Source organism: Catharus ustulatus, chromosome 4 (assembly GCF_009819885.2).
Source record: "Catharus ustulatus isolate bCatUst1 chromosome 4, bCatUst1.pri.v2, whole genome shotgun sequence".
Lineage (NCBI taxonomy): Eukaryota > Metazoa > Chordata > Aves > Passeriformes > Turdidae > Catharus > Catharus ustulatus.
This window is the reverse complement of record NC_046224.1, coordinates 35562459-35575943: the sequence shown is the minus strand read 5'-3', so window position 1 is coordinate 35575943 and position 13485 is coordinate 35562459. Positions and strand designations below refer to the sequence as shown.

General features: G+C 36.0%; 1 protein-coding gene across 1 annotated transcript in view; it reads right to left on the bottom strand.

The window, feature by feature from the left end:
- The window catches only part of PTPRZ1 (protein tyrosine phosphatase receptor type Z1), a 131589-nt gene that overhangs the window by 87685 nt on the left and 30419 nt on the right, over positions 1 to 13485 (bottom strand). The window contains 1 exon segment of the mRNA XM_033058203.2: positions 2630 to 2695. Coding sequence (XP_032914094.1) covers positions 2630 to 2695 — 66 coding nt within the window.

The window sequence follows — 13485 nt, the reverse complement described above, 5'->3', positions numbered from 1 at the left end:
ATAACTGATTTAAGTATGTATTAGTATATAACTGATTTTTATTAGTAAATCAAATTTTCACTGTGCAACATGTTTTTCTACAACAAAAAATGGTTGAATTCACTTTTTGCCATTTGACACCATTTTAAAATATTAATTATATTTTCTAAAGTGTCTATGATGTTTTAAGAATCAAAGGTTGTCAAAATAAAGTAATTTTTACAAACAGGCTTGTAAACAAGAACCTGCACCTTCCAGTTCTTCAACATTGTATTTGTTTATGAAAATACATGCAAAGTCAGGACACAAAAGATTAAATTAATGCTTGCAAATGAAGATTTTGTGCATGGCTTAAAACCGAGCTCTCAGAAGTATACAAAATCTTTCCAGCAGCATCTATGAAATAATTATACATTTATCCATGAGTTAAAATCTGATGATGACTCACATTAATTTCCAGCACATGAAATTGCTTTATTATGAAACTTCACCTTCAGAAATTGGATGATTCTAGCAGGTAAAACTCTCTAGTTCCATTTTGCTTTCACCTCACAGCACCATCCCAGTAAAGGAGTATATTGACCCACTGTGGCTAATGTATCTAAAATTTCTTATCTGATATAGAGAATTACACTGCTCAAGCTCAGGTTAATTTACAAGCCAGTTGGATTTCTCTTACCCATGGTGGATTAGACTCTATGGGCTCAGATCCCCAGGTCCATTCAAAACACTTCATTGGCACATTGAGTCTGATTTTTCACTTTCAATGAAATTTTTCACTTTCAATGAAATTTTTCACTTCAGTCTTTCAGTGAGCAGGTTATAAGACAGTAGAATATAACTGGTGTCCAAGGAAAAAATGTACTGGAAAGCCACTCCAAAGTGTGCAGTTCATCTGTGCCCCACAACCATTACAAGCCTGTGCTAGGAACAGTGCTTATACATATAGTACCTGATATCCCTCGCCTCGGAATAAAAGAATTTAAATTATTAAATGAAGGAGATCAAAACCAATATGCTTCAGTCTTAGATTTTGTGCCTCCAAAGTACAATGTTAAAATCTGTAATTTTTTTTTTTTTCACATTCAGGAAGGCTGCCTTTTTATTAGTGAAAGCTGGGTTTATGTATTCCACCTACACCATGAACCAATAACCTGGTATTTCAGCAAAGCATCCCATATTATTCAACTTGCAAACAATTGCTAGCCCTAAGATCTGAGTGCCTGATTTACATTCAGCCTTCCCCAAAAGCCTTGAATATCCATTTATGGGGAGAAAGGCTTTTCCAGCTGGGCAGTCACTAGAGCAAAGCATTTGAATTGTGATGACTACACACAGGTATCTCACACATTAAGGGAAAGAAACAAAAGGTATGGATCATCTGACATGCCGAGTCTGTGCTATTTTTCCATACAAAATATCCATTAAGGGTGACCTGTGGATGCTGCAGCAGCTGCACAGTGCATGGGTGCTCTGTGCGGCCTAGGAAAGAGCTGTACCCTCTGATATCCTTAAAAAACCCCATTTGCTATCCTTTAAAGACTGCCCTCTGGTCACCAGGAATCCAGGAGGTTTATCCTGTAGTCCTGTAACTATCATATTAAAAAATGGAAACTTTGAACATGAAATACAGTATTGATTGATCTTATGCTTGAATTTTGCACTACAATCTGTGTAAGTGGGAGTTTTCATTATAAATCTCATTTGGAAAGGTTTATGACTAGCCTGTTTCAATTCTCTCTAGGCTTAAAACTTGTTAGACATTTTTACACTAGAAGATAAAAACTGTCTTGAAAATGAGAGAAATAAAAAGAATGGTGTAATTTTCCTTAACTACAGGAACATATTTTGAATCAAATTTATGAAAGACTGAAATTTGACAGTCCTTATTTTTCATAGTTTGGTATTTTTGAAACAGTAACTTAAACAATTTAAAACGTAAGAGCCTACAAATACCCATAAGAACTCACTTCCTACATGTTGGGCAAAGGACACCTAGGAAAAAATTATCTTTTCAGTATTACTGAAAGCACTTGACTTATACACAAGAACGTAAGAGGTAAATTGCGAATTTTCCATTGTTCCTCTACAATGAGGCAATGGTCATGAAAAATTTCAGGGTATATCTTTCTTACTCATGCAAATGAGAGAGACAAAGTGACTGAGTTTTTAGGAGAGTCAGGACATGGAAAGGATGCTCCAGAGCTCACAAGCACAGGATAGAAGTTCATATGCAGTATACAGAGGTTCTTTCCCACATAATGCACTGTGCCTTTCAGTCTTTCTGAAGGCTTTTCAGATTTGCTAGAACAATAATATTGAGATGACTAATGAGCCATTTACAATTTACTGACCCAGCCTTCATCAAATAAATCAGGTCTCAGCTTGAGGTTTTAAGGACGAGGACTTTCTCTTTCCAAAAGTAATAGATGCAATCTATTACTAAGTAGATTAAAACACTAATCTAAATAGATGAAAATACTCTCCTATTGTAAAGTTCCTGCATTTTTAAAATTCCATATCCTACACTTTATCAATTGTTTAGGCATATAGTAAGTGCATACAGATATACATGAGGCTCTTAAAATTGTAACAATGAACACATAAATATCAATGTGAAATAAGTTATTCAATAGACAGTTTTGCTTACCTGTGTATGACCAATCAATCTCTTCAATTAATTTCCTCTGTTGTCTGTAGTATCCGTACAGCAAATCTGCAAAATAGTAATGATTTACAATATTAAAACCAGAAGCCTAACAGTACCTTGAAGTGCTGATGACATGCCCCCTCCAACAAGATAATCACTGTTTTAATTAATGATGAATAATTTATTGTCCTAATCTTGGACCTCAAATGATAAGTACTAGTTAAACAGAATCTAAATATAATTAACATTGTAGCATATTAAGGACACAAGCAAAGCAGATTTCCAATCCTTCCTTCCTTCCTTCCTTCCTTCCTTCCTTCCTTCCTTCCTTCCTTCCTTCCTTCCTTCCTTCCTTCCTTCCTTCCTTCCTTCCTTCCTTCCTTCCTTCCTTCCTTCCTTCCTTCCTTCCCAAAACCATTCCTCCTCTTTTAAAATTAATACAACTCTCCCATAAAGAAATCCTACTTTGTGATGTCCTTGAAGGAACCATTCTAGACAACCAGGATGTCAGACTGTTAAACTTTTGCTTCAGTGTGGTCATGACTTTACATGTTTTCTGTAACTTTGTACTGATAATACAAGATAAATGACAAATATAATGAATGAAATATTCTAAAATATAATTTCATTGTGTTGTATCATTGACATAATTATAGATAAAGTATAACTTGTACATTCATAAATTTGATAGAGACAGAAGGTTAGATACTAGTTACTTTAAAATGATATTATATTTTCTAGAGAGAAATATCTAACTGTATAAATGCTCATTGACTTACTCTGACTACTGAATAACCTTCACTATTGTTCCCTTTATGCCAATCCTAGGGCAATTCTAGTAACACAGTGATACAGGCAAATAGATGACTACCCCCTAACAATTATTAAACCATGTAAATTGCAGATTCATGTTTTCCTGAGATCATAATTTCAAGAGCCATAATGTTAACCAACCTCATTACTGTTCTAGAGAATACAACTTTTCTAAGAAATATTTGCCCTTGAGCATGTTGAACACATATAGATTGCTTCCTTGAGAAAATGCCACAGAATTCTGCTCATACTCTGCAATAAATAATTTAATAAACACCTTCATAATATTAATTTCTTTTTCTTTCATGCAGAAATCTAGTACTGATACAGGATGTTAAATCATAATTGCTATTTGCAAGTTTACGCGTTTATGTCTTACAGTGACTTTCTGCTACTTATCTGAAGTCCAAGTTTTATAAACTTCCCAGACTTTCTATCTCCTCCATGTAATGTGATTGTCCTTTAATATTTTTCTCTTATCCTTTCCCTTCCTTCCAAAAAATACCAACTATCCCTTGTAACAATTCATAACATTCACTCCTGACCAAGATCAAACCTCACAGGTAAAGAACAGAGTGGAAAAGGATTTGCATGTACCAAAGTTGTCTTTGGACCTCATTTCCAAGTCAATGTGCATTGTACCTGCTCCTTCAATTAATTATGGAAAAGAAAGCTGTGTAAGTTGTGATTCACAACTGTTAGTTGATGTCTCCAGTTTCCTCCTTTATTATTGTCCTCCCCGTTATTACTTTCTTGATCCATTGAGCAGTCACATGCAAACTAAACCTGAGCATGAGAGCTTCTCTCTCCTTTTTAAATTTCACTGGGAGTTCTGATGAACAAAGAGTGATAGTTTCAACGAATAAGAAAATAAAAGGGCAAGGTTCACTTTGTTTGGTGCATTACACACTTACAGACCCAGCACATATTACAGGAAATCTTTAAAGATTCCAGGAGGTGTCAGGAGAATCACCTTCTTTCCTCTGTTATTTGCCAGCTGTGCATCCACAGTCCCTACACAGCACACTCACAGCCACAAACCTTCTATACATCTGCAGGGACTCTCAGTGGTTTTGGTCTTGTCTCTTTACACTTTAAATATGTGGCAGAAACTGGGGAAGAAAAGCAAAATTCATCTGGGAAATGACTGAAGATTCATAGCTAGCATGAGTGGTGGAGGAAAGTGTTGTGTGAGTGTGAGGTTGAGCCACGCAGCAATTGTTCCTTTGAGCTGCTGGTGTAAATTGCCCTGGGAAACACAGCCATGGATTCTATTGCTATTGTCATGTTAAACAGCTAACATGTAGAGACCAGCTGGAAGGAAATTATTGTATTTTTTAGTTTATGTTATTTGAAGCTAATGAATCAACATCCCTTTTGCTGATGATATACAACAATACTTCTGTTTAAACACCGTATTTAAATTCCGTGTGTTTAATTTAAATGAAGATGGGAAGAACATCTTCACAAAAAAAAAAAAAAAGACAAAATTGATGTCAAGTTTGTGGTTTTAATGTAAATTTATGATACTGATTGAACTTGATCAGCTTGACAGTCTTCATGAGTCCTGTGATACTGACTGATGTCTCCAGCCAGTGCCTAAAACAGTTTGAATTTCTTGGATGAGATGCTGCTTTATGAAGCAAAAAATACTAAATATTCTTTTTTGTTTCCAGGAAGCGATTGAACACTTTCCATAAATTGTTGATTTATCCACAGAACAGGGCAGCTTAGTTTTGGGAACATGTTTTAAACAGTTTCATGGTTATCTTTCTATGCAAGATATCATTAAATGCTTCTCCCCCTTCTTTTACTACCCTCCTTCAAAGTCAGATTTTTCTGTCTGAGGCTGTAAGACTTATTCTTTTTATATTCCATTGAAACAGTATGTGCCCCAGTGCCCAAGGCCCACAAAATCAGAAATAATGGTCGCAAATGCTTCCCTGCTATTCATGGGTAGCAGGACCGACCGATTTGTGACTGACCCTGTCTCATGTTCAGTCACAAGGGCAAAGACAGAACATGATCTCTGGTTAAAGCTTAGTGCTAGGTGTAATAAGATCTTATAGATACTGTCTCCTGTTTAAAAGGTATAAATATCATATTTTCTTCTTTCTGACATTTCTTATTTTGTACTTACTGGCCTCAGTTGTGTTTCTTTTGACTTTGTGCTGTGAATGAAACATTCTAATCTTCAATATATTTATGCATATCTAAAGATGAAAAATTATTAGCTTTAATGATTAATAGAAATAATTGTATGTGAGGAGATCCTGTTGATTTGACATTCAGTGCCAGAAACAAAGAGACAACCCCCAACCTCTGTTGGGGAATGCTATTGGGGAAATTCCTCTCAGAGATGCTGAGGCAACAAGCTCCAAGCACCCATCAGAGATCCCTCTCCTAATCTTTGGTATAAAAGGGCTCTCTAAGGACAGAGCTTGAGAGTCTGGCGATGCTGCACTTGTTGTGTTGCTTTGCTACAAAGGACAAAAGCTCAGGCATAATCTGGGACTGACATTTACACCAGGATACTGTAATTTTACCCTTCATGTCCTTTATGCCACAGCAGTGTCAAGACATACCAGCTGCCAGACTCAAGAGGAAAAAGGGACAACCTTCTTGTGGTTTTAGCTCCACTCAGCCTGAACTTGTGAGCACCTGCAGTGGAGCTGGCCTTTATGAGATTCTGGCACCAGAATGATTTATTTATGGGAACTGGGACACATTAATTAGTCAGCATTAGTGAGATCTACAAATAGGACACTGGTGTTCTGCATACACAGTATGGGTAGACATTATGAACTATGCTTTAGATTACAAACATGATTTGGTCCTGGAATACATAGCCCATTCAATATTTTCCTCCTAAAACCTAATTTGAAAGCAAAGAGGATAGATTCTATCCTCTAGATTCTAGTCGTAAGTGTTCATCTGGTATAAGTGGATAATGGCAATGCAGTATAGTAATGGAGATAAAGGCTTTGTTGGTATTAAAATTCCAATTTACATGGGGAAGATTCAATGCATGGTTCTTAGGCCAAGGAAGTGCACAGGAACTCTAGGAATACCAGCAAGGATGAGCAATCACTGAAAGCTGCGGTAATCTTCTCTTTGAGAAACACAGAAGCTCTTGTTTCAAGCAAAATGTGTCCCATGAGAGCTCAGCTATGTACACTGGTATTACTGACAGAAAAAGTGGGAAGCTATGAATATCAGAGGATTACACAGGCTTGGAAATGATTTTACATTCTGTGAGGAAGAAATCCACAAACACTTCTTAAGCAGTGGTGTCACTTTTGGCTGTGTTGATGAAATTGGGAGGATTATACTGGGAAATTCTCACTGCATATTTGCCCCCTTATAATCCACTTGCCTTGTGAGTTGGCATCGGTTATCAGAGAGAGGTTATCAGGCAAGTGGTTTATTTGTAGATTAAGATACACATATCTTCACTGGAGAAGAATTAGAAATTGTAGAACAAACTGAAATGGTACGGCAATAGCAATGCTTATACAGGGTAGTTGAAAGAGAATCTGTGCTTGGCTAGTGTCTAAGAAGTGGGACACTGGACAAAATTGCTGCAAAGAAGTCAAAGACAGGAAGAAAAACTGCCAAAATAGCATAATAATAAATTCTTAAAAAAGAAGATACATGCAATTAACGAAAGATGCTCAGTGCTTGTCAAATATGAAAAAAAATTAAATAGATTGGATAGAGTTTCATTATAAGGGTTCTGATTCTGAGAATATTAAACAGAGGTAAAACTGTGCAAAATCACATCTGATGATAAATGGATTGCTTCTTCCACAATTTTGATTTGCTTATTTTAGCCTCTTTCATTGACAGGAAGGTCACAGAATTCCTGTCTATATCTTTCATCTATCTTATGAGGGTGTTGCTTCATTGCCTCAACTGAAATAACTCTAATTTATACTGACAGAGGAAATGAAAATATTCAGAGCACAACCTGCTAACAGTCTTGAACAGAAGCTAACTATAAATCCCTTTAAATGATCTAAATTTACCTGAGTAAGGTCTCCCTTTTGTTATGAATGTATTTCATTCTGCAATGCCATCTGTAAAATTCTTAACACAAAAATACTTTAATAACCCGCCTCTACAATTTCATATATTCTTTTCCCTGAACGTAAAAGTGTCTAAGTCTTTTGTCAAGAATGGTTGAGAACTCTCACATCCTTAGTGCAATTTAAAAATCTTTTTTCTACCTACAGTTTCCTCTGTGTAGGCTTATTTCAGGCTCTGGTACATGATTTGGTATATAAAAGAGTCTGTCCCCTCCATGACAGTTGAGTGTAGGCTGCCCTGTCCAATACACATTGACAAGTGAGACTTTTCCTGGACTAAATACAAAGCCAAAATAAAACTCTTCTACAATTTGGCCATTGTGGTGTTTATTTGCTAACACAAATTGTATTAGTTTAAACTGTGTTTAGTTAGAAGTTTAAAAAAACAAAATAAGAAGAAAAAGTCAAAGATTGACTGTTTTAATTTAAAAGTAGCTATTATTAAGCACCAGAGTATTAATAGACACATTCTTACTTCACCTATCACAACTTTACAATAAATAGTGCCATGAATTAAAAATATAATACCTATGGCATTAGCTAAGGTTTATAAACCACATTTAAACACTATTTTCAAACAGATTTGTACATGCAAAGGTAACATGGGCTCCAGTTTGATCAATTTAGGTTCTATTCCTCTGGAATTTCACATGCTGAGGTTTAGAGTGGCCCTGAAATTCCCAAGCAGCCAGTGGAAATCGGGAGGGATACTCAAGGGTATGATTCAATATGGTTAAATAATGGGCTGCGACCTTCACTCTGACTCCAGGCAAAGAAGTAGGAAATGTTGGATGTCTCCTTCCACTTGGGATCTTGTACACAAATGGTCTGATAGAGTTCAGCCTCCCACACAGCCATTTCCCAACAGCTGAAGCATTACCTATAGCAAACTTTAAGGCTTCTCTGTTCAGTGACAGTGTTCAAGTGTCTGCTCACTGAAACCAAGGTAACAGGACAGCTTTTAGATGGGAGAGTGTCACTTAGCAGTGTTTATCTCTGAACAGGAACAGGTGAGGGAAATTAAGTGCCTGTGCCCTTGGGCTAAACACAAAGATTTATCAATAATTGAACGACTTGCAGGATGAGATAGCCTTGCAAAACTACAGGACTAGATTGGTGCTGAAGCACCTAAAAACATGTCCAAAGCCAAAACCAGTAGGGATTTAGGAAGACTGCAATTCCCCAGAATTGTTACACCATTGTCCCATGTATGAACTGAGGGAAGGTGGTGTTTATGATAGAAACTGGAACTGATATTGAAAAAAGGCAGGCACCAAGGAGTGATTCCTAACACATACTCTTTTTTAAGTGTTGCTACCCCCCATACCCAGAGAGTCTTTTAATGCAATACATGCAAAATCATGGAATCATACAAATAAAAAGTAAATCCAGACCAGACATGAAAAAACAAGAAATTAATCAAGTCAGGGATACCATAGATCTTTGATTTCAAAATTAATTTATTTCTCTTATAGTAGTAAGAAGTAAGAAAGAGAAGTAAGAAAGAGACAAAAACAACTGAACTTTGTTTAAACATAAATAGTAAATGTAACATAATTTTATTTGCATAGTCCTCTTCAACATTCTAGTTATTCCAATAACTTAAATGATCCCAATTTTTAGAAAAATCATGCGTCAAGTACTGCAACAAATATAATTAGGAATGAAGAATATGTGCTTTGTTTCTTATATTTCACACATAAGTGTAAAAATATTCACAATTCCCTTTCCAGCAAACAAGAAACATTGCGATAAAAGTGCAATGAAAAATAAAACAAATTTAACTTCTATATCCAAAATCTCACATTAAATGGTTTTTGAAAAATTGGGGTTTTCTAAAATTACTGTGTTTCTTCAATGCCTCCATACCTGTTAATACCAGCAGCTACCAACCAGTAAACTCTAAATCTTTGGCAATATTTATCTAAAACTCTTGAGAGTAAACCTTATGCAAGACACCTAAAAGGAGCATTTACTGAAATAAATGCTTTTTCAACACAGTAGGGATTGCAAAGTCAAGCTGTTAGAAACGCCGTTTTGCAAAATATTTCAATGACTAAAATCATCTTGGGGACCTGAATGAACAGCCTTAGACCGGCTCCTTTGAAGATGTTGGTGGAGAGAAAGATATGCCTTGCAGGAGCAAGTTTTTAATTATTATATATTTTCCTTTCTCATTTATTTGATGTTGGAATTGCAAATTCTACTCAACCATTATTCCTCCAGTCATATTACAGTCTCAATGAAACTATTTTTCAATAACCATGGGGAAGAGAGAGGTTTCTCTGGATGATTTTCTTAAAAGTATTCAAACAAGTCTGGATTATGCCACACACCTTTTACAAAACAATACAAGCATCATTCTACTCCCTTGAGGAAACTACACACCACAACACCAAGACGGAAAAATTCCAAAGATCATCATGAGAACCCAATAGCAACTGCATATCTCTCAAAATATCTATTTCATAGCAAATGTACAAACATAAAACAGAACAAATAAAAACATGTAAACCAAAATACAGCCTGCCATTTTTTGACAAATCCTAACAATTACATTCTATATGTGCATCAGTATGGCCGCATAAATGTTCATCTATAAGGATTTGCCAAAAGGAATATATAAATACATACACACACATTGATCTTCCTTATGATAACATCATGTTGGAAATCTCATGTTTACTTTTCCTTTAGCCATTTTCCTTATTGCAACTCATCACAGAAACACATCATTTGTAAAAGAAAACAGTGTCTCATGACTGATAGGGACAACTGAGAAAAATGTGATAAACACTGGCACAGAAGAAACACAAATCAAAGTCAAAACAAAGACATGTAATTATGCGTTTGTTTTATGATTTTTTAAAATAATTTTCCTTGCTAGAATTCAGCAGACTTATTAATATAGTGGCATAAGGGAGATCACAGAGAAAATAAACAGAATGCAATTACTTTAAAATTCATTCATGATACTCTATTTAACAACACATGGAGTTGATACAAAATCTATGCTGCCTTTTACCCTAGAGGTCTTCAATTCCCCTTGCCCCAAGCACAGGGCAGTACCTTCCCTCTGCACCTGCAGATGCCTTGTAATTGCCTTTTGGGTGCTCTTAAGGAGCAACTGCCCCACAGATTCACCTCTCCCCAGTCAGAGGAAGAAGAACCTGTCTCCAGATATTCATGGACTTTTCAAGCCAGTGCAATGAAGTGAAAAGAATTAGTGTCATGGAGCTTAACGCTACAAATGTGCTTTTAAACCTATTCTGATAATGTTTAATTTTTAAAGGATGCCTGAAAGATCATTAATTTTTAAAATTAGAAATATGAAAAAGACTCCAGGCTGCTCCCTGCTATCCAGACTAAGAAATTCCCAGCAAACTCTTAAGTGCAATTTTAAGCATTCAGGAGACTTTCAGGGAAAGAAGTGAAGTATCTGTAAAGTCAGGAATTTATTTCTCAGCATTTTCAGGACTTGGGTAACTTTGGACTTGGATGTCTGTCTTTTGCCTAAGTGTCGTTTTTCAGCCTGACTCCTGCTGTATAAAATTACAAAAGCCTTTGGAAACTCATTGTTGAATAAGCTGAACCATACCTGCTGAGTCTCAGTCCAAGTACTATCTCTAAGTGAGATTTCACCACAGTATATTTGAAGCATATATTGAATTTAACCTCTATGGCACAACCTAAATCAGAAAATTACTGGAAAAAGAAGTACATGTCACATAGATCCAAAAAAAAAAAAAATTAGTGCACTCAGACAGAATTTTTCATAGATCATTGACCTTTGCTCAGAGATGGTGGCAGTTGGAAGGGGCTGACTGATGATGGTCTGATGCTGTTGGGTGGAGTTGAAGTTCCAATAAACCACGTCCACATCTTAGAGCTACCAAGGACACACAGTCCTAAGTTTAATTACTATGGCCTCTGCTTTTGGTGGGATATCATTTTATCATTTCACTTTAGCTATTCAGAAGTTCAGTTCAAAAATTTAAAAGTGAATATAGACAGGTTAAATTACAATGTTTTAGCTTCTTATTATTACTTTGGGAAGTTATGTAAAAATAAAAGAGCACCAAAAAAGAGGGATGGCTTGGAGTTCCAGATGATGTTCTGGACTTTCCTCTGCGTTTTACCAACTCCTGCACTATGTAGGCAGAGTGCCACAACTGATGTTTTTCATACAATCCAGGCACTGAGAGCTCACACTAGACTTCCTCTGACCAGCATGTTTTACTTGTGTTTTCAAAAGCAAATGCTCAGTGTCTGGTCCCCTACTTCATCAGACACACAAATACGGTGTATTGTATTTTTACTTTCACAGATTGCTGAAAACATCATGGTGTACTGACAGCTCCTGGATGTGATTTTTTTATTGTAGATAACTACAGCAATATTGAGACTTGATTTTTTCTTTTCTGATACAGATTTAATATTTTTTTAAAAAGGGGGGGTCATCAAATAAAATAAGCTCAGGTAGGCAAATCTAAAATCTATTTTCTTCACACTTGTTTTCTTGACTTCATGTTTAATTCTCTCCAGTTACTTGTTATCTATTCTGTAGTGACCATTTGATATAGTTTTAAGGTCAAAGTCTACCTCATGGTTTATATAGTCCAAGACAGTACCACGAAGGAAACAGGAATCTCATCCTAGTCCTGTACAATCACCTACAAAACTGTAACTTCAAATACAATTTTTGAATTCAGAAACTAATCATATTTGGAAGTAGAGTGAGATGTTTTGATCAGATATTTTGCACCATGTATCTAGCTCATTTCATCTTCATGTTGGAGTGGGATCGTAAATCTTGCTGGAAAGCAACGTAAGCCCATGTGAATGCAGACAGAGCACAAAAGCACTATACAGAGGCATACAACCATCACCTACCCATCCTCCTAATGTCTACTTTATGCACATTTTACTTTACAGTAATAGCAGGCAATGCAGATTTGTGATTTCAGAAAAAGAAACCCACAACATTATTCTGTTAGTTTATATTCTTTCAGTTCTAATGCCAGTTGGATTCTGTCAGAAGACATAAACTCAGTTAAGCAGGATTTGACCCAAAATGTGGAAATAATAGCCCCATAAGGTGATAGTAAGATGGTTTGAAAAATCACTGTAAACATGAAATTTCACCTTCCTGCAATAACCATTTCCCATATAATCCAATCTTTCACTAAGGCAGTAAAAAGCATTTTCACAGGTCTCAGGTGGTTGTGGTGCTCATGAAAAGCCTTAATTTGTGCACTGAACCACAAAATGGAGGTTCTGACCTCTTGTTAACTTGCAATCCTATACTGAGTGTATAACACAGTTTGAACTGAGAATCCTATTGCAGAACTCCTCCTAGGCTCCACTGAAAGTTCATACTTCGGCAGTCAGCTGTCAACACTCAATAACTGACTGCAAATTGACTGTGACTTTCTAATAGTGAGAAATTAAATCCCTGAAATGAAAATGTGGAAGTCTGGGAATGTCACTGTGATTCACAGGCAAATTTGTATTACAAACTAAACACTGAAATGTGAAGAAGTTAAATGCAACGTACTTAACTAGAAAAAACATACAATTACTCAAGTACCAGGATTGAATTATTTTTACAGCCAATTAATAAATTAATTAATTGCTCCACTAATTAACAGAAACCAGAATCAGGAAAACATTATCTAAAAATGTATGGTAAGCTAGTAGCATGTGCATACTTGAATCTTGTACCTAAGTTTCAATGCACTAAAGAGGGTCATGAATTTACACCAGGACTGACAAAGTCATTCCCTCATTGGGAATTCACCTGCCCAAACTCTTTGCTGGTTCAGATGTCAGAACTAAGAGGTTTTGGCTCTTCAGTGATGAAAAATTAGTACCAGAAGAGGATTTTAACACTGAACTCTCACTGCAGGCTCCTCAAATCCTCAAAGCCCTTGATAAACACAGCCTGTCCTTGGT